Genomic DNA, 22,688 nt, shown 5'->3' with positions numbered 1-22,688 from the left:
ACTAGAAGACTTTACATGATGTATAATAGGTACTGAATGAAAATGGTGCCCATTAATTTTGAAAGACTTGTTTTCAGTACTTATTCTGAATGGAATGTCATATGGGTATAGGGTTTGCACTAAATGACTTTTTAGAATGTCTGGTTGGTTCTAAATGAATACAGTACTGATGACATCCAATATGTTATCATTTATCCTCCTGAATGGATGGTCATATCTTCTCGAGTTTTAGCTCTAAATGTTTACATGGTGCTAAATGAAAATGGTACCGGTCAGACCTTGAGCATGGCCCCCCAAATGTTTTTAATGCTTCTTCTAAATCGATGGCCATAGCAACTTGAGATATTCAACAAAAGACTTATTATCATGTCTGTTTTGTACTAAATGAAAACAATGCTTATGTGACATACCAACTTGGCCATCAAATTGGCCATCTTGAAAATTAATGGATATAACAACATGGAATTTTGACTAAAGATTTCTTATGATGTTTAGTCAGTTATAAATGAAAAAGGTGATGGTCTGGCTTCAATATGGCTACTGCTTTATCTTCAAAATCTTATTATGGCTTCTTCAGAATAGATAGTTGTAAAAGGCCTTGTGTTAGATATGGTTGGTTCTAACTAAAAAATGGTGCTTATCAAATTTGACCATTTTAAATGATGATTATATTGACACATGATTTTCACTGAATTACTTATCTCGATATGTAGTCAGGTTGTAATGAAATGAATGCCAATATGACCTCACAAAATTTGACATACTTTTGAAGAGCGGGATGGCAGCCCTGCCAACTCATATGATTTGACCATAAGTCTAACTGAAATGACACTTAAATTGTGACCTTATGGAATAAAAATATGAAACAACCATCTATACTCACGAGTCCACCTGCAAACTGCACAGATCAAGATCTGCTGGCGCATCATGTGGCAGCAGATCTGGGTCTGAACAGTTTGTTAGGAGTAATCAGTACAACAAACAACATAGACCCTGATCTGCAGGCACATTATGCTATGTAGGGCTGTACTGAATAGTGATTTTAACTAATTTTCCAAATACTAATAGAGACCCATAACTATTTGGCTGAATTTGAATACGAATACAAATAGTGACTGTTCCTGTGGCCTAGTAGTTAGAGCGTCCGCCGGGGCCCTGAGTGGTCTAAAGCGCTCTCCGTTACAGATCACTGCCATCTCACCTCTATCAGCATGGGTTCGAGTCTCGGATTCGACTAATGTGGGTATGTGAGAAAGCTTGCCAGTAGCTTCTCGTGGGTTGGTGGTTCTTTCTGGGGTTTTCCTGGGTTCTTCCTCCACAATTAATACTGGCTGCCATGTATAGCCTATCGTGTGCTGAAAACTGGTGTTAAACCCTACAACAACAACAACAACAACAACAGAGCGTCCGCCTCAGAAGCGGGAGGTCATGGGTTCAAATCCCTGCTGAGTCATACCAAAGACTTACAAAAATGGTACTAACAGCTGCTTTGCTAGGTGCTCAGCATTAAGAGGCTAGTGTTAGGATCGTTCAGTCTCATGTCAGGATAATGTGACTGGGTGGGACATCATGCTAAATGTCTGCAGCATGATGCCCCAGTGCTAGACATCACTATAAACTGCCACACTGCAGACATCATAGCGATATGACTGAAATTTTTTTTTTTAAAGCTACGTTAAAAATACTAATCACACACATACACACAAATAGTTACCGATTGCTCCAAAATAAAATATATTATTTTTATCTTCAGGTCTAATGACATTTTAATTAATTATAAAGTAACCAACAACAAACATGTAAAGGGTCATAGTAACATAGGCATTACCAAAATATCAAAGTGCTACAGTTAAATGTCTTGATAATGCCTTATACGTTGGCTAATGAATAGCAGGCTTCAGATTTTCAAAAGCAGTCCAACAGTTACTGCTGCTTGAAGAATACATTAGATTTAAAACGAAAGAATAGTCTTTCAGCAATGTCTGCCAGTTGACAACATCTTTTGTCTGACATGGTGTTGCTGGCAGCATTGAATAGACGTTCACTTGGGACGCTTGTTGGAGGCGCTGATAACTAATGTTGGCCACAAGAATGGAGTCAAGGAAACCTGCCAGCATTGGTCTGCCACCAAGACACTGGATCAGTATCCCTCTGGATACAAAGCTGATTCAGAAATTTGTTTAGTTGGTTGTCCAGACCAGTTGAGATGCTCTTCTCTGATTTCAGTGAGTCGGCTCTTCATGAAGGTTGACCTAATTCTGCTGCATCATACTATTCAGACAAGTACAAATACCTCATTTAATAAACTATTCAAGACTGAAGAGAATATGAAACTAATATTCAGCCTAATGCTGTGGCAGATCAGGATCTGTATTGTTTTCAGTTTGACTTGACTTATAAGGTGGTTGTTGTTGTTGTAGGGTTTAATGCCATTTTTCAGCACACAATAGGCTATACATGGCGGCTAGTATTATTGGTAGGAATAACCCGGTCAAACCCCGGAAAGAACCACCGACCCACGAGAAGCTACTGGTAAGCTTTCTCACATACCCACATTGGCCGAATCTGAGACTCGAACCCACGCAGACAGGTGAGATGGCAGTGAACTGTAATGGAGAGTACTTTAGACCACTTGGGGCCCCAACTTATAAGGTAGTATATACAGTACTATTTTATGCTAGAGGGTTAGGCCCTTAGAGTGATTCTTGTTAGGGCTGCAGTCTTTGCATGAGGACTGTATGCATAGCATCCTAATAATGTTTCAGTTAATGTGCCCATCATAGAAGCTTTTATCTTAGAGGAAGAGCAATTACAATATCACTGTTCTTTATGAAAACAAACCATGACCCTGCTAGTCGGCCAAGAATTGTTTAGTTTTTTTTATACAAACAAAACCAATGATTGTTGGACATATATCTACATGTAAATACACATATACATTCAAATATTTATATATAGTTTGATTTTAAATAACATCTGTTAACCTATCTGATTTCAGCCTTCCAAACTGAAGGAAAGTTGTATTTAATCCTAGAATTCCTAAGAGGAGGAGACCTGTTCACACGGCTGTCCAAAGAGGTATGGCACTACCAGAAATACTTGAATTGATATTTTATACAGTATATAATTTGTCTGCATGGCAATGTTGGACATTTTCTTATTGGTGAATAGCTTTGTGTTAAAGCTCATGAAATTCTGTGAATAGGAATTCTTTGCCTACTACCGTTCAAGCAGGTTGCCTAAAAGTGTCTTCAGAAATTTCCCATTATGTGTGGAGGGTAATATAGCTATTGCAATGTTTGCCTGTCAATCTAAATATTTTTGGAGCATAACTTTCAAATCATTCAAGCTATTTCAGCCAAACTTGGTACAAATGGAAAGTAGGTTAGGTAGAGGTTCTAACCTAAGTAGTGTGTGTGTGTGTGTGTGTATATATATATATATATATATATACATATATATATATATATATATATATATATATATATATATATATATATATATATATATATATATATATATATATGAGAGTTAATCTGTAAAACATTTTATGTTTGCACGTGTCCTTTAGAAGTAGGTGTCTGTATTCTTGTTTCATAAATGTTGGTATCATTTGAAGACCAGAGTCAAATTTATAGAGTGGACATAGTTCTTCCCTCTCCCCATTTGGTTGTCTTTCTTGTTGATCATATTCATGACAGGTACTATTAAGAGGGTTCCCATGCTACTGGGAAATTGGGAAAAAGTCGGGAGAAATGATAATTATTTTCCTGACCGTGAAAGTCCTTGAATTTTGCAAATGTTGATGAAAGTCAGGAAAAACCTGGGAATTTTCCGCCACCACTTGATCCCAGAAACAATTACTTAATTGAGTTGTAACTGAACTGGTTGTGAGTTAATTTATTGAGTTCTGACCAGAATTTTCAGAGATTGCAGTATGGATCATTTAGGTGCTTGTCATAAATATATTTGTTAAGTCAATCCAAACACCCAGTGGATTAGAATCATGTAGTAAAAAATTTTTTTCACACTCGGCTCAGTCCTTATTTTTTTCATAGAGGGTACGAAAACCAGTCTAGCATCACAAGAGACCAACATTGTGGCAGTGAAGCTTAGCCGTTTACGAGATGGCCTGGCAAACTTTTAAATGTTAAATCAAGTCATAGCTGCATGAAATCTATATGAAAATTTTTTTCTCAAAAATTACGAGTATAAAATCATCATGACATTAATCTGCAGAAAGACAAGATAAAATTATGGCGTTGATGAAATTTGACTTGGTACTCGCGATTTCATTTTCAAATGTCGTAGAAAAATATATAATAAATATTAAATGAGAGTCGTATACTGGTTGTAATAAAAATACAAAAACCAAAGAACGAAACATTCTCATATTTATTCTGAGAACAACTACAGGGTTTTTGTTGTATCATGTGCATGCCACGTTGTCATGTACTCTCTGCTTGATGAATCCGACTGGCCAGATTGCAGTGACAGCAACAGGATTCTTGTAGTTCTCGAAATAAATATGTTGAGAATTATATGTTCTTTCAGGTTTTCACAAAAGGTATATGAGTTTCATTTAATATAATTGAATTTTTGTACAACAACATTAAAGAGGAGTTTGTTGTTGATATCACATGACTATTGGACTTCCGATGTCCTTGTTTTAGATTTGTAAAGTCATGTGACTAGTAGTGCAAATGGTGAGTATCGAGTCACTTTTCATCTATGCTGTAGTTTCATCTAGTCTGTCAGCAGATTAAAGATGTAATGGTTATATTACTCTACTTGCCATTTATGAGAAATTAAATCATTTTCCTATCAATTTCATGCAGGTATGAGTCGATACAGGATCATTTAAATTTGCTAGGTCTGCTGGCAAGCAGCTACCATATGACGTTAGGCATGGTGACGGCAAATTCCAAATTTTCAATATGCAATTGCACTGACCCCCAAACCAATCTCCAAAATGTGAAAAATGATGTGGGAATATTCGGAGGAAACACAATTAAAAAATGGACTACTATTCATTTAAAGCCAAATTTGTTGTCCAAACTGTTAAATCTCTGAGCTGAACTTTGGTGTGAAACTATTAAATAGTGACATGTAGCTTAAAGCATTGGTTTCAGATCTTGAATAGAAAGCAGGAGAAATGGAAAGTTGTTGTCCCTTGTATTATATATTGATAAATGATGTGAACCCCTATATCAATACGAGTTTGGGGGCTGGTTTATCGAATTACAAGAAGACAAGTTGATTTTACATAAAATTCAGTCCTTGCTTATACAACAATATAATTTTGAAGGTATTTTGTCTAAATGTAAATCAACCCTTTTGTAAATGTTTTTAAATGATGGATATTTAATCAAATCATCTTAAGGAGTTTAGGTTGTTTTGAAAAATCTTGTTTGGGATTTTATTATCACAGATAAATTCAGGGTTAAACTCTTCGGTACAAGATAAGATTCTAATACTTTGCGTTTATTGTTTTTTTTTTTTGTTCTCTGATAAGAAATGTTTACTTTGTATGACATGCATATATATTGCTATAGAATTTTTTAGAATTAAATGTTTGAAAGGAAACAAAACTAATTTATGTTCATTATGTTGTTTCCACGTAGCATTGAAATGACTTTCCATGCCAATTTATAGGGATATAGTCAAACTTGTTTCGTGAGATACATTTTGTGTTTTTGTACATGATCATCTTTTCCAACTTTGGTGTTTTGGAGAGTCTTGAAAGATAAACATCTTTAGATTTAGAAAATGCATGTTTTATAATCTAAAATGTTCTTTAATTCCTTTCTCTAATTGTCATATGTGAACCTTGAAAAAATTAATTTCGTCCTCAAAAAACCCTGGAAATGACCTGGAAATTTTATCTTTAGTAAAGCTTGGGAACCATACATTAAAGACCATAATAAGGTAATGGATTTTTAAACATAGTATACATTTCAGTACTATTAAGGCCATATTAAGGTAATGGATTTTTAAACTTAGTGTACAGCTCTGTACTATTAAGGCTATATTAAGGTAATGGATTTTTAAACTTAATGTACAGTTCAGTACTATTAAGGACCATAATAAGGTAATGGATTTTTAAACTTAGTGTACAGCTCAGTACCATTAAGGCCATATTAAGGTAATGGATTTTTAAACTTAGTATACAGCTCTGTACTATTAAGGCCATATTAAGGTAATGGACTTTTAAACTTAGTGTACAGTTCAGTTCTATTAAAGACCATTATAAGGTAATGGATTTTTAAACTTAGTGTCCAGGTAAGTACTATTAAGGACCATAATAAGGTAATGGATTTTTAACTTACAGTTAAGATTGTTTTACCATGGCTTCAGTGAAGATTTGATCACAATGGCTTCAGTTTGGGTTGGAACTTTTATGGGTTTCAGCAAGAAGAATTAATATGTTGTGGGCTTCCTTCTCAAGTTGGATGCAGATTTGTGCTACATAGGTCACAGAAAACTGGTACTGATCCCCCTCACAGAAGGACTACATAATATTGTGAAACTTGCCAGGGGTTATTAAATGAAGACACGGCTAGGATTTTGTGATTTAGATTTCTTGCTAACCTTTTAGCATGATATGTTTTGGATATCGTGCTTAATCAGAATTAATATTTTGCCATGAGAATATTTCATAAATATGGATAGTTTGATAGTCAATATCTGCAGCATTGACCTGGGATGAAAAAATAAATGTTTATGAAATTGCTTGCTGGGATTACCACCGTGATAAGATTATGTCAGATGCCTTTTGTATATTCAAATGGAGTATATATAGTACAGTGTGCACTTGATGCCAGGTGAGTTTATGGTCATATTATCCATTGTGTATCCATTGTACATTAGGATAAATCAGCAACTGTTGTTTTAAACTTCTCAACAACCACTGGACCAAATTTAACTAACTTTGACAGAGAGTATTCTGGCATGAAGGGCTTCCAAATGTTGACAAATAATGCCAATCAAGAAATGCTTTTCCAAATTTCATCAGATTTGAAAGAAATTATCCTGGGAATAAGACCTTTTGATTTTTTACAAATGATACCAATCCACATTCATGTATGGCTGCCGCTACTGTTAAGCGATCTCAGGTCCACTTGGACCTCTTGTTATCTCACCTGACCTGATTGAAATCAGTATGAGTTTTCAATAATGACCCTGTGTACATTGTACATCCATTTTTCCAGTCCATCAGCATTATCTTTTTTTTAGCATATTGTAAACTGCTGGACCATTGGAACCAATTGTAGTAGAATGTTCCAGAGGACAAGCTGTACCAAAGATGTGTCTGTCATTACTTTCTTTGCAAAGATATTACTACCATAGGAACCAGGCACAAATTGTGTTCAAAATTGGTAGGAAGGCTCCTTACGATGTGCTCTGCTGACAGTGTTTCCGAGGCAGCATCTCTAACAAAGGTGTCCAGGAGAGCTGAGCCATTTTTTAAAAATTATACATGATAGGAATGCATTTTGGACATGTTGTACCACATTGCATGATTCCTATGGCAATTAGGTGTTAATCCTAGTTTCAGCTCTTTCAGATTGTTGCATCAAACTTGGTCGGTATGTTCCTTAAAAAATGTTCTTCCAAAAACGTGCCTCAGGTAGCTGACAAATGCTTGTATGTCTTACACTGCCAACCAGGCATCAGATCTGTTGACAATTTCATATTCATTGAGATGATGTTCTGTGAATTGTCTATCCTTAGATTTTCTGTACTCAATGCAAATTTCCTTTTGATGCATTTAATTTTTATATCTTCTATGTCTCATTTAATCATTGAATACTTATTAGCTCTTGTATTCTTATGGTTCAGATAGCATTTTTTAATTATAAGAAAATTTTAGAACACAGTTTGAGCCCAGCTGCTTTGATAAAAGATTGTAGGTTTCATAGATCTAAAGATTTGTAGATGTTACTTTCTCCAATGCTAAAACATCAAGCCTTGTTTCATATTTTGCATAAGGGGATATTTTTTACAGACAATACAGTTTAAGTGGTTTTTTGGTGTGAATCATTACTATAAGACTTGTGAAGATGGCTCTTTAATTTCATCTAGGACCCAGGAGACTGACATCAGCACTGAACACCTGGGCCTTGGAATCACTTTGTGAATCATCTCTAAAACAGTTGTGTTTTTGAGTCTCCTAGTGGGAATTTACATGCTAAGATGTAATGTGCACAAAATCTTGTAGTTTTAACTTATCCTTTGTTTGGTCCTAATTGATTTAAATATTAATTATGTACTTCAAAATACTGTGTAATTAGGCATGTACAATTTTTACATGAAAATACTTCTCTGTAATACATAAAATCTTCAGAGTTGTAACGGTCAGTGTGTTGGTGTGTAGGAATTGATATGTACATTTTTAGTGAAGACAGTATTATTTCAGTAAATTTGGCAATAAAACTTTAATAATAAAAATATTTTTTGTCTACACCAGTTTCCAGTTTTATATTGTATTAAGCATCAGTAACTTGTAGATATTTTCAGTTGATAACATGAAATCAACTGTAGTTGTCAAAATAAATTGACACTAAAATATGTTGATTTCTAGTAGATATTTTTGTTGTGCTTGACAAATGTTGCCTGGGATGAAACTTTGTGGTTACAACATGTTTTTGTCATATCTGTTTAATTTTTTAGTATTTAAAAAAAAAAGATATTGTTCACAACCGTGTTTAATGAATAGTCTGTTTGGGACATGTAAGACTGTAAAAGGTAAAGGTCAAAGGTCAGGGAAATAGTTGTCAGCGATTGTTTCCTTTACATAGGCTATTAATTCATACAGTTGTTTTCCTTTATACATAGCTTCAAATTGATGGATTTACTTCTCAGGTACGTGTAGGAATCAGACCTGGCATGTCAGTCCCCACTTGATTTTACCCTGTATTTGTTGCATAATTAGCAAAAATAATGAATTTTACCATGTGCTTCCCCATGTGCATTCAAATGAAACAACTGCACCCAGCTTTGAGTTGTTCATCGTACATTTATTTGCAATGTACAGTTACTATTATGACTCTTTTGATAATTAATTAATAAAAATTCTTGAAATTTTTGCTGTTTTTTTTTTTCTTCTTCTAAGGTTAGCATATTGATGAAAAATAGTCTAGTCAATGTAATTTTTCACTTGAGGCATTTTTTAATGTTTTGTTTTGATCTGTTTCTGAAGCAGTAGTCAAGAGACACAACACTAAACTTGGGAAGCACCGGAAACAATTTTAGACTATGTTGGAATTGGATCTTAGTTTTCCTAAAATGAATTTTGTCCAGCCCATCATTGACTCAGCAGTCTTGTGGCATTTGTGTCTGTGTCCATTCATCCAACCATCTGTCTGTCAACACACCCTATAATAAGGTTAGAGTTATAGATATTTAGACAAGGTCTTTGTTAATGTTTGCTCATATACCCATGTTGGCTGAGCCAAGACTCGACCCCACACTGACAGAGGTGAGACACAAGTTACTGTTAGGATGTGAGTGTATTCATTGTGAATGGTACTGCTCATTACAGGCAAGAGGAGGTCACATCGATAGACTTTACTCACTTAAGCAAATGTCCTGGGTATTTGGAATGTACCTTGGAGGAAGAGGTGAGATGTGGCATTCAGTGATATTCTTGTGTCAAATTTGTTTACATAGGAAGAGAAGCATCTTTTTTGCAGTTTGTTTCTTTGAAGCACATGCAGCATTTTTTGAAACTTTGGCAATTGAAAGCAAGCAAAACTGAGTGCTGTACCTATAATGTGCAGGTGTTTTTGTGCACTATTAACCCTTCCTTTGGCCTCACTTGGAAATGTTGTTATGCCCTATTCATTATAGCTGTTTATCAATCACTGATCTGATAATGACATTATTGGGGTCCCAATACACAAGTAAACATACCTATTTCAAATTGTTATCTTCTAACTGTTATATTAAATTTGAATTTTTTTCATCATAGTTTATTACAGTCTTTTTGGGATGGTTGGGTATAGAAATTGTACTGGATCTGGGTACCCGGCTGGGTTGTTTTTTTAACCTGTTAGCACAAACCATGGCCAGTTTTGGGTAGTGAGCTTGATACCCATCCAGCCCTAATATATATTAGGGAAATTTTCCTTTGCCTGGGTACCCAACAGGGAATTACCTGGCCGGGCCTAGTATTTCCAGTAAGTTCTCTGGGTGGTCCATCCCTAATTCCTTTGAACTAAGTTTCCACCCTTTTCCAATACATGTAAATATATTCTGTTGGTAATTGTCAGAAATAGCCTTAATACGGTAAATAAGACTGCTAATACAAACAACTTCATCCACTTGCAAATATAGATCTCTTCCAAAATTATATAATTGTATGCTGTGCCTGTTGTGTATATTATAATATTGTGTTGCGAAACAATAAATTTCACTGATATAAAAATATAGTTGTTTATTATAAATATTGCTGTATTGTTACAGCTATATTATTGACGGGTATTCCATGTGTCTAATAGGCCTTATAATCTGACCTTGATGTAACATTCATGTTTCCAACTTGAGTGATACACTATTTTTTGTTGGGCATCAATTTTTTTGGTTGCTTCAAACCATTTCAAACAATTCCCTGGGTTCTTCCCTGGGTTTTCCAGGGTTTGTCCTCCACCAGTTATACTGGCTGCTATGTATAGCCTATTGTGTGCTGAAAAATGGCATTAAACTCTAGAACAACAACAACAACAACAACCATTTCAAACAATGATCCTTCAGTAGAAACAATATAGCATGAATACAGCAGAAAGTGTCATTCTTTCCAAAACCACAGAAAATCAGTTCATTGTATCTCCTCGGTATAAAGACATCAGAAGGGATTGTAGTGTTTCTTTTAAATAATCCATGTGAAATTCCACATTTGCTGGGGTAGAGGCAGTATTTACCTTTGCACTCATTTGTGCATCAGAGACCCCAAATTTTCATTTTGACCCCAAGTTTTTAAAAAATACTCATTCTGACCCCTAATTCGGACACCAATGTGATTTTTGACTCCCACTCTTGCATTGGTAGGGGATACTGTGGGAGACAGACTTGCCATTGGAGCCTGAGTAAATCGTGGAAGAATCACATAATCTCATAATTTTTCAGTTTATTCCATGTGCTCTATTTAATCTGAAGAAATAATGAGCCTTATCCTACCTGATCATTCTAAAAGACCATGAAAGCCTGCAACAACCAACATTGCAGAATGAAGCCAATTTAATAATGTCTGGATGTATTTATCCTGGATTGAAAAATGATGACCATGATCACTATGCAATACTATGTGTCATTTGCCTGGGATTTCTACATTTGACATGAAGTAGGGCCGGCAATCAGACACCAAAAGTCCTTGTTTTCTTAAACATATGCAATGACATTTTAATGATATCATTCTCATTGGATGCAACCATGCAACCCATACTTTAGAAAATATTTAACCCGTTTTGCACATAAATTTATACAGATGTCCAGAATACAGTAACCAGAGCTTAGTGTTAACTGGTAAATTGTGTTTTATGACGAAAATTGGTTATCATTCATAATAAGACATTTATTAGTGTTAAGAGAGAGGTATAATGTTTTTGGGGGTTCTCTAAATTGTTGTTGTTGCAAAGTTTCTAAAAGTGGTAAATGAAGTGAAATTTGGTGTGTTATGCGAATGAATGTTTACTATTATTGCTAGGGAGCATTTTATAGAACCTGAAAAAAATTTAATTGATGAAGTTTGTGTGAGCTTTATTGGGTACATCATTTGTGGATTTAGTTTGATGTTCTTGCTTCTTGTGTTTGTATTCAAATCCTTTACCAATGTTTCTGCATGCATCCATTCCACACCATACCAACTTTGTTGTGTTTAGCGTACCATGTTTACCGTATATGTTGAGACACCATAAATTAATTTTTAGTCATTTTTTGTGTACTGTATGTTCTGGGACACATCGTTTTTTTCGAGTCATAAGTTGTGGGACACCTTTTAAATCATTTGAAAATTACATGTTGAAAATGCACTCTAGCTGAAATTTTATTTAAAAACATATAAAACTGTACTTGAGGTGAAACTAATTAATCCACTGCAGCAGAATCTTAAACACAACCCTTCTCCTGCACACACATGATCCATTCATTTGGTGCATGAATATTTTTTTAAGCTTTCTCATACCATAAAAAATGTTAAAGGCAACACATCACCTGAAGCGGAAACTGCAAGGACTAAAGTCAGATTTTATAAAAACTGCACCAGTCTAATTCTCACACTTTTGACCCCCCATCTTATCGTCATTTCTGTCCAAGAATGCGATCAAAGTACACTAGAATTTCATCCATGTTAATTATCGGCAAAATCATCTGCTTCTCTTCTCGCCATCACGAATTCAACCCATGATTTTATTTTCTCAAAATCTTCTGGGTGATGCTGGGTTATTGATATCCATGCACGAAGCACTATATTGTGTCACTTTAAAAATTGTTCCATTGGTTGTTTATTTAAAAAAAATCCAGCTTCAGAGTATCCAGTCAGCTTCAGAGGTCTGCTTGTTTTGTAATAAAAATAACCTTTGTCTTTGATGTCCTGTCATTAAGTTCAAAGAAGGGGTTTACTGTTTGCTGCCAGTTGTGTTTATTCACCACCCAGGGTTCTATGTGTTTGGCATCTGTAGTTATAATTAATACAAAGGAGCATTGATGTGTGCAGGTAAATAGTAATAATACATGTGTAACCCGTGCTGGTGAAAAGATGTCACTTACACTCAAGCGAATGTGTTTTCAAATAGTGATTTTTATTTGCAAGATAATTTAATTCATTTGACCTGGATAGAATTCAGTCTTGGTTATTTTGCACCTAACATCGTGTCATGTGTGAATGGCACTTGTCTTTAATATATTGGTTGATTATTTCCCTCTTGTTTGTGAAATCATCTGCTTCTGGCCTGTACGAATTCATCACATGATTTGTTTTCTCTCCAAATATTCTGGGTGGTGCTGGGTCACTAACATCTGTGCGCCAAGCACTATATTGTGTCACTTTAAAATTTTTTCCATTGTTTCAATTTATTTTCAGAATTCCCGTGAATACTGGTGAAAAGGAACCAAAGCTTGTTTACGTATCTTGGCCGTCTTCGTTTATTCAAATAAAAAAGAACAAAAAGATTGGAACACTTAAAAGAATCCATAGTTGGCTTCTGATGTTGGCTTGCTTTGCAATAAAATAACCTTTATATTGATATCCTTTAAAAAAAAGTAACCAAAGTCGGCTTCTGAGATCGGCTTGCTTTGTGATAAAAATAACCTTTGTCTTTGATGTCCTGTCAGTAAGTTCAGAGAAGGAGTTTACTGCTTGCTGCCAGGTGTGTTTATTCACCACCCAGGCTTCTATGTGCTTGGCATCTATAGTAATAATTAATACAAAGGAGCATAGACTTCTGTGGGTAAATAGTTATGCTACTTTTGTAATGTTTGCTGGTGAAAAGATTATCGCTTACACTCAAGTGAATGTGTTTTCAAATAATGATTTTTATTTGCAAGATACTTCCATACATTAGACTTGGTTATAATTCAGTCTTGATTTTTTTTTGGTACCTAACATCGTGTCATGCATGAATGGCAGTTGTCTTCAAGATATCGGTTGATTATTTCCCTCTTGTTTTCAAATTTGTTGGCTCCAGTTTTCAGTCAGATAACATATTCAAACCTTTGATCACAACCAAACACAATTTGTTTCTCAATGTTCATGTCAATGAACAACATGGTGTGTGGTATCAGACATACATAATGGAAGCCTACACTACACATACAAATTTTGTGGATATATTTTATTCTTTAATGCTCATGTTTATAAAAAAAAAGGAATAAATGATAACAAGGTTAGTTTCTTGCTTTTTATTATAAAATAAGCATTTGGTTTATTTATTTTATTGTGACGTGCATGGGGGGGGGAGCACAAATGCAATACAAAATTTATTTTGTTTCTTAAGTCTTGGGAAATAAGACCTAGGTGAAAAAAGTTTCACAATAAGTTCTGGGATAGGAAAAAAAATAATTATTTTATCATGTCCCAATATATATGGTAAATATGGTATGATGATTCTTTCTGCAGAGTCCATTACCCAGCAGTGTTATAAAGATCATTATGAACAACAGTGTTATAAGGTCACAAATGAATATTAGTGATATAAAGAGCATTAATGAAGAGCAGTGTTATAAATAGCGTTACTGAGACAGTACTGTTATAAATAGCATTATTATATGCTCATTTTTTTCTCCGTTAAATTTACATTGTCAGAATTGTGCAATATCACCTAATACTGAATTCGCATGCAAATACATATATTGTATTCACGTGCATAAAGGAACTACTTTCTATTGTAAACAGTCAAAGGACACAGATGCCAGCACTTTTGATTTGTAAACAAATTATGTACACTCGCATAGCAGGCGCTTTATGTTGTGGTTGTTTAAATTTGTTTCTGAATGAACTAAAGCAGATGTTTCATGGACTGCCACATACCAGCTGCTTTGGCACATTCCACATTAATTTTGTTGATGCACTGTTTCGGATTTAGGCTAGCTATACAACAGTCGCAAGAAAGGGTCATTAACAAATAACATACAAGTGACAAGTCATAACTGTCTTCTTTAGCTGGTGATAAGAGTGCCAAAAAATACAGTTACAGTTTTACATCCTGAATTTCCCCAAAACGTACTTTCTTAGTTCTGCAAATCTGAATTACATGAGCCATGTCATAGGTTCTCAATCTTGATTACACATTTTGAAATGCAATTACATCATCCTTACTGCACTCAAAATGAAATAAGCATTAAATTCCATAGTGTCTTTTTGATAATTGCAATTGAAAGACTTCATATTTTTCCCACATTATGATTTCAAACATTCAGTGATAGAAACAGAAACACATTTGCAGATGTCAGCACGCTTCTCCCTCGCTTCTTCATTCCGATGTACTTCATGTGGAATTGTCACATATAAATCCAGTCCATAATCACAAAATTTCATAGAATCCCAAAAAATACCAAAATCTATTCATTCCAGATCAAATGGAAAAGTTGTTGCAGTGTGCATTCATTCACAATATGACTCCAAATTTCAAGTTTAACTAGACACGCCATTTTCTTTTGAAAGTTATGTCGAGCATGCAATTAAGTTCAAATTTATCTGGGCAGAGTTATGTGCGCAGTAATAATGTTGTTGTTGTGTAATGATGAATCTGCACTTGTGTATTTAGTTTGGATTACGGCATACATTCAGTTACTATGTTTCTTGTAGTGTATTTTGTTAATATAATTAAGCATTAGGTAGAATAAAAAAATTAGCATATAATAAAAAGGTTACTGCATTTGTATGGGAAAATATGAACTCGTTTTGTCAGATAGATATACTGCACTCCCAAGGTCGTGCAATATTTCCATTAAAAAAACTCATTCATATTTTCCCATACAAAATGCCTTAACCTATAATTACTGAACAGTAGTGTTATAAATAGCATTAGTGAACAGTAGTGTTATAAATGGCATTAGTGAACAGTAGTGTTATAAATATCATTACTGAACAGTATTGTTAAAAAGAGCATTAATAAACAGTAGTCTTATAAATAGCATTAATGAACGTCAGTGTTGTAATGATGATTAATGAACAACAGTGTATCATTAATAAACAGCAGTGTTAAAAATCGCATATATGAACAGCAGTGTTATAAATATTATTAATGAACAGCAATGTTATGAACATCATTAATGAACAGCAGTGTTGTAAACATCATTAATGAACAGCAGTTATAAACATAAACATCATTAATGAACAGTATTGTTATAAACATCACTAATGAACAGCAATGATGTAAACATCATTAAGGAACAGCAATGATGTAAATATTAGTGAACAGCAGTGTTGTAAACATCATTAATGAACAGCAGTGTTATAAACATAAACATCATTAATGAACAGTAGTGTTTTAAACATCATTAATGAACAGCAGTGTTGTAAACATCATTAATGAACAGCAGTGTTATAAACATAAACATCATTAATGAACAAGTGTTATAAACATTAATGAACAGCAGTGTTATAAACATCATTAATGAACAGCAGTGTTATAAACATCATTAATGAACAGCAATGATGTAAACATCATTAATGAACAGCAGTGATGTAAACATCATTAATGAACAGCAGTGTTGTAAACAACATTAATGAACAGGAGTGTTATAAACAACATTAATGAACATCAGTGTTATAAAGAGCATTAACAAATAGGATTGCTATCAAGAGCATTAGTGAACTGATAAATCTTGTTTAACTTGTACAACATACATCAAACTACCAACAGTATAGACATGGATCTTCAGTGTCATAATGCTCCACCAGATCAGGGTCATAAATGTTTGCTTGAAATCATTACTCAAGCAACATTTGTTGCAATTTAAAGGTTGATGGTTCTAATATTCAGTTAACTGATGTTAATTGGAGATATTTTTTAAATGCAAGTTTAATATACATGTACTGGAAAAAGGGTCAGGTTAATTGCTTTTACATGGTATCTAGGAAAGTAGAACAGTTTACTGGCACATTTGTTGGTGGCACATGGGTTGTGCTAAAGAGAAGGCTACTGGTATATTAGCTACATATGTATTTTTACCTTCCCTGAAAATATTCATCGCAGACATTAATTGTTGATTTTGGAAAATTGAGCTCAACAACATTTAACAGTTGTTTAACTGTCCTGACCATCGATTATATTGATTGTCACAACAGTAGCTTAGATTCAGATCTGATATGAGATATCAGATATGTGTCTGTGCTGTCAGCAGTTTGGGGTTAATTACAAGACTCTATATTTTACACCCTTGAAGATAAATGTCACTTGTAAAATATATAACTTTAACTTTGCAGCATGGAAACTTATCATTTATTTCTTTATTCACAATAAATGGCTCAGATGGTGACACATGCTGGCATGGAAATGGCTTGATATACTTTTTTCAGAAGGGAATTGTCCTCGGATCTTGAACCATTGGTCAGCTGTGATATGGAATGCTTTAGCTTCTTGGCTTAAGGCTAAGTTTCTGATCAGTGCTTGCCAACAGTATAGTATAGACATTAATTGTAAACAAGACTTTACATAGATTCTCTGTACGTTGCTATGTTTTTCTTCTGCATCGTCTCATGTGAATGATACTCGTGTGAAATGTATTAACTCTCGTATACAGAGTACAGGGATGTTTATCTTGTGCTCTTACCTTTTTCAGCCGTCAGAATAATAGTATTAAAGTTTTGTTTTACTGCTGCTAACTTTATGTGTTCATCATGAGCTTTGTTAATGGTGTTCCTCACTTCATTCTTAACCATTCCATAAATTACCAACTTTTCTTACACTATTCATTATGTTACTTACCTATTAACCCATTGTAAAGGTTTTCTACAACTATAAAATCTGAAGGCATGGTATCTTCATGATATTCCCAGCATTATTTTACCCCTCTCCTAAGGAAAAGTATGTCACAGTGACTTAATTTTCTGACACTGTTGTGAGCAGGTTATATCCTATGTCCAGGGTTGGAATTGAACATGGAGTAGCAGGTTGCAAATTGGCTTTCCAAGATCCAAATTGTCACACCTGTTTCCTTTCAAAATTCTTGGCAGCAAAATTGTTCCACCAAGTAGCGAATCTGTAAAACAGGTAGTAAATGTGTGTGTATTAGATTTGGATTTTTAACATAGCTTTAAAAAAACATCAGCCATATCGCTATGATGTCTGCAGTGTGGCAGTTTATAGTGATGTCTAGCATGGGGGCATCATGCCGCAGACATGTAGCATCATGTCCCACCCAGTCGCATCCTGATACCAAGCCAACCAATTCTAGCACTAACTTCTTAATGCTGAGCACCAAACGAGGCAGCTGCTGTTACCATTTTTATAAGTCTTTCATATAAGACTTGGCCGGGGTTCAAGCCTGTGACCTCCCACATAAATATACTGTACTACTTGCTATCTTGTATTTTAAACCACAACGTTAAACAAAGCCCAAAGTATGGCTGAGCTTGGTTGTCCAGACAGTGTGTATTGTTTTATTGGTGTTATCTATACAGCTCTCCCTTGTTATAACACAGAAATAGTGTCCATAACTGCCAACAACGTTATGTTCCTAGCTGTAGTATATTGAGAATAGCATAATGTCCTGAACTGTGGTGTAATGAGAACAGCGTAATGTCCTGAAATGTGTTACAGTGAGAATAACATTGTGTCCAGAACAGTGGTATAGTGAGAATTGCATTGTATCCAGAACTTTGGTATAGTGAAAATTGCATTGTGTCCAGAATAGTGGTATAGTGAGAATTGCATTGTGTCCAGAACATTGGTATAGTGAAAATTGCATTGTGTCTACAACACTGGTATGGTGAGAACTGCATTGTGTCCGGAACTGTAGTATAGTGAGAATCACACATGTACCAAACCTCTGTATGGTGGGAATAATTTAAATTTGTCATAATGTTTTAAATAGGAAAGAAACCTGTAATGTTGTTTTGTGACCCATATTGTCATACATTTGATGGACCAATTCCAATATAATGATTTAATTTAGTAATGGGGTCCTAAGCAATACCAATTTTTATCCAGAATCATGTTATAACACATATCCAGAATCATGTTATAACAGTGCATTATGATGATGGAAAGCTTGTTTTACAACATTTACAAATATTATTTTGTAAAAACTGTATTGACATTTACTGCACATTATAGGTGTCTGTTTTTAAACAATATGTATAAGATGGCCAGTGACGCTTGACATACATGAAGTTGAAAGTATTCAAAGTGCTTTATTTTGTCTGTATTTCATGTTTTTTGTTTTTAAAATCAAAAAGATGTTTATAGATTTATTTGCCATGTAGATTTATTTGAAAAAAGTGTAGGTAAGATACAGGCACCACTTTTTCCAACAGGTTTGTTCTTGTTATTGTTCATGTCTGTATTAGAGTCAAGTTTTTGTACTTAGCTCATTTCTTGGACATTGTTGCATGTTCAGACTTAAGATTCAGGGGACACATGTTGTACCTCTAGTGCTGACATATGTTGAACCTTTAGCAGTAACACATTGTACTTTTAGTGTGAACATGTGTACTGTTAGTGTGAACACATATTGTACCTTTAGTGCTAACACTTTGTACTATTAGTGTTAGCACATGTACTTTTATTGTTAACACAAATTGTACCTTTAGCATTAACACATATTGCTGACCTGCCAACCCGTACGATTTTGCCATAAGTTTTACAAAAATTACCCTTAAAATACTGGCTTATGGCATGGAAACAAAACCTATGGAAAAATGATCATTGCCAAAAAATCCAGAAAAATTGTTCATCCGTGTTTGATTTGGATGTGGCTTTCATATTAGAATTAGCAAAATTAGTCAGGGAACCAAACTAACTTTACAACAGCACCTCAGATGTTTTAAACTATACCTCTTTGTAGAGGCAAATGGTCTGCATGATCAAACTGTTGATTATATAAAAAAATTTAAAATGGTGTCAAGGGAAAATAATCCTCTTGAAAAGTGTTAATATTCAACAGAAGAATAAAAAGGAATATTCAGATTCTTGTGAATAAACACTGGAAGGGACACAATTACGTTTATTGGACATCACATGCCAATTTTAGTATGACTCATAGTGGGAGATATGATTGCCATTGTCATGTGAAATGGAAAAAGAATTTCCAAGAATTACATCAAGTTGAGAGATAGCAACAAGCCATTGAGCTGCATAGGGTTTGGTACTAGAGTTTGTGCAACTGTACTAATAGTCTGTAAAGTCAGTGCGTAGTTTTCAAACTTTTAAGTTGAACATAATGCTTATCTTCATTGCATGTTTCAAATACCAAACTTTTAATTACGATTTCCAGCTTTCCAATAGCAGTTTATGATATGTTTTTACACCTTACTGAAAATTGGTCAAACTTATGGGAAAAAAATCAACTGCCTTATTGAGACGGATTTGTCAGGGTTGGCAGGTCAGCATATTGTACCTTTATTGTTAACACATATTGTACCTTTATTGTTAACACATTTTGTACCTTTAGTATTAACATGTATTGTACCTTTATTGTTAACACATTTTGTACCTTTAGTATTAACACATTTTGTACCTTTAGTATTAACACATATTGTACTTTTAGTGTTAACTCATGGTGTACCTTTAGTGTTAACACATATTAAAACTGAATAGAATATATAACTTTTTAAAATTCTGACTGTTATTTATGTATTTTCCAAAAATAACAAATGAATAAATAAACAGGGATAAAATTATATGGATCAAGTGGTAGTTACCAGTAACAAAGTTCAATTTCCATGAGACAAAATACTCCTTGAAAACTTTCAGATGTCCTTGAAAACTCCTTGGAAAAAAAACTCCAGGGCTGTAACAGTAAGAACCATGGAAGTTGATATGGAGGACCCTGCAATAAGAGTAATTCCTATGTTGTATGAGCCTTCATTCATATGCCTTAATGAACAGAACGTTGTAACCATTCAGCAAGTTTATACCTTTTATATTATTGAGTTGAGATTTAGAATTTTTTTCACATAGGGTACTTAGAATTGTTTTTCCCCCACACTCAAAAAGAGCATTTGACTTTGGAGTGCATTTGGATGCCTTCGATACAATGCTTTTACCTTGTGTGATGCTGTTGCTTGGCATCAAGGCTTAGAGTACATTTGAATGCCGTAGACATGATGCCTTTACCTTGTTTGATACCATTGCTTGGCATCAATCCTTAGAGTACATTTGGATGCCTTAGACATAATGCTTTACCTTGTGTTACTTTTACCTTGTGCAGTGCGATTGCTTGGCTTCAAGACTTGGAGTATATTAATTTAAGAAGATATTTTAATTATTTTGACATACCTGAAATGAATGCCAAAAAAGACACTGATTGGTCAAAGTGACAGTCAGACTAATGCAGCACTGAATGATTGTTTTATGTTGGTGTAAGTGTTTATTGGTGCAAGTGGTTCACAAGTTTTCTTTCAGTACATTCAGTTGGCTAAGAAGGTAAAGAACCAAATTCTTATGTGACTGTGTATGTTTTGTGCAGGCCAGTAAGGCTTATTTGGTTGTGTACATATTTAAAAGACATTGTGAAGTCAGTCTACATTGCATTCTGAATTTTCAGAGAGTCTTAAGTATTTTAATGCAATTTAATCTGCACAGGGTATTTTGGTAATTCCAAGTCATTAGGCATGTAGCATTCATTAGACTGTAAGGCAGGCAAATTGCAATAGCACTAGCTTTTGTCCATTGTTAAGGTCTCAGGCCACTGTTTAATTTTACTCTGTGTTATCATACAAGTTATTTCAACACCCCTCTGGTGGTCTGAGTTGGAGCATCTGCCTTGGCTATAAGTGGTCATAGCTTTGAACCCTAGCAGAGTCATATGAAAGACTTAAATATGGTACTAGCAACTGCAGCATCTGTCGCTCAGCATTAATTAGTTAGTGCTGGGAGTGGTCAGTCAGGTGTCCTGATGTCAGGATAATGTGACTGGGTGGGACATGGCTGCAACATGTTTGCAGCATGATGCCTCATTGCTAGACATCATCATAAACTGCCAGAATGCAGACATCATAGCCATATGACTAAAATATTTAAAGCAACATCAGAAATCTAAATTACACACACAGCTTATTTCGGAATCTCAAAATATTTGAAATGGAAAAAAAAATTCTTTCATTGCCTTAGTTTCAGATTGTTCCCAAACAATTGGACAGGCAAAGAAAAAAGCAAAAGTTTTACAATACTTTGCTGATGTTACAGCCTTTTGAAAGAGTTCACTGTCAGAAATGCATGCAAGCATGGTACTAGAGGTGCAGTTCTTTGCTTTGTTGAACGCTTAAAAAGACCCAACTTGCTACTATTTTCTTTCAGCCTGTGCTTTTTCAGAAAACCAGGAAATGACATTGCATTAAATACTAAATAAGTACCTGTATGTAAATTAAATAAATTAACTTTTTGTAAATCAAATAAAATACCTGTATGAGACTAGAAGTAGACTACATGTAGATGTACTTTGTCAACTATTCACTTAGATGAGTAATCCAGTCTGTTTTCTGTTTCATGATGTACAGGTTTTATTTGTCAATGAAATCAAACAAAAAGCACTACCTTCAAGTTGTTTTGTACCTAAAATATTCCTGCTACATGGTTGGTTACTGGAGCAACTTCTGCTTCTGTGCCAATAAATTTTAACATGTTTTCTTTCCAAATTTAAAATTGGTTGAAAATAGCAGAGCCTTTATGCTTTTGGTCAAGGCATTGCTTGCCAAACCTGTATGATATTGAATGTAACAAGTGAGATCATGACACATCATATGAATTCATGAACTTAACGAAGCCAAAATAATTTCCTCTGCAGAACTAGATACTTTAGCTATTTTAGAATCATGAGCAATGGGTACAAGGAAATAGCGACCATTTACTTGTAAACAGACATCTGATGGAATATCACAGGTTCAGCACAAATGTAATTATTTTCGTAAATGAAATCTGGATTGGCACAGAAACAGGGTAGTCAGCTTGATATAAAGCCTGATCTTGCACTCTGCAGAAATTCTAAGTTGCATGTGTGTATGCTCCTGCATTCAAAGAAAACTTTTA

The 22,688-nt window shown here is 34.5% G+C and overlaps 1 protein-coding gene across 2 annotated transcripts in view; it reads left to right on the top strand.

Annotated features, from left to right (window-relative positions):
* LOC149786114 (ribosomal protein S6 kinase 2 alpha-like) overlaps positions 1 to 22,688 on the top strand; it is a 136,781-nt gene that overhangs the window by 54,730 nt on the left and 59,363 nt on the right. The window contains exons 6-7 of one of the 2 annotated variants that reach the window (XM_089976437.1): positions 2,999 to 3,078; positions 8,839 to 8,865. In XM_089976437.1, the coding sequence (XP_089832563.1) occupies positions 2,999 to 3,078; positions 8,839 to 8,865 (107 nt within the window). The remainder of the gene's footprint in view (positions 1 to 2,998; positions 3,079 to 8,838; positions 8,866 to 22,688) is intronic. The other variant, XM_089976439.1, reaches the window with a different exon arrangement.

This window comes from Sinohyriopsis cumingii, chromosome 12, assembly GCF_028554795.1.
Source record: "Sinohyriopsis cumingii isolate HCF-2022 chromosome 12, ASM2855479v2, whole genome shotgun sequence".
Classification (NCBI taxonomy): Eukaryota; Metazoa; Mollusca; class Bivalvia; order Unionida; family Unionidae; genus Sinohyriopsis; species Sinohyriopsis cumingii.
This window is presented reverse-complemented; position numbering and strand designations above follow the sequence as displayed.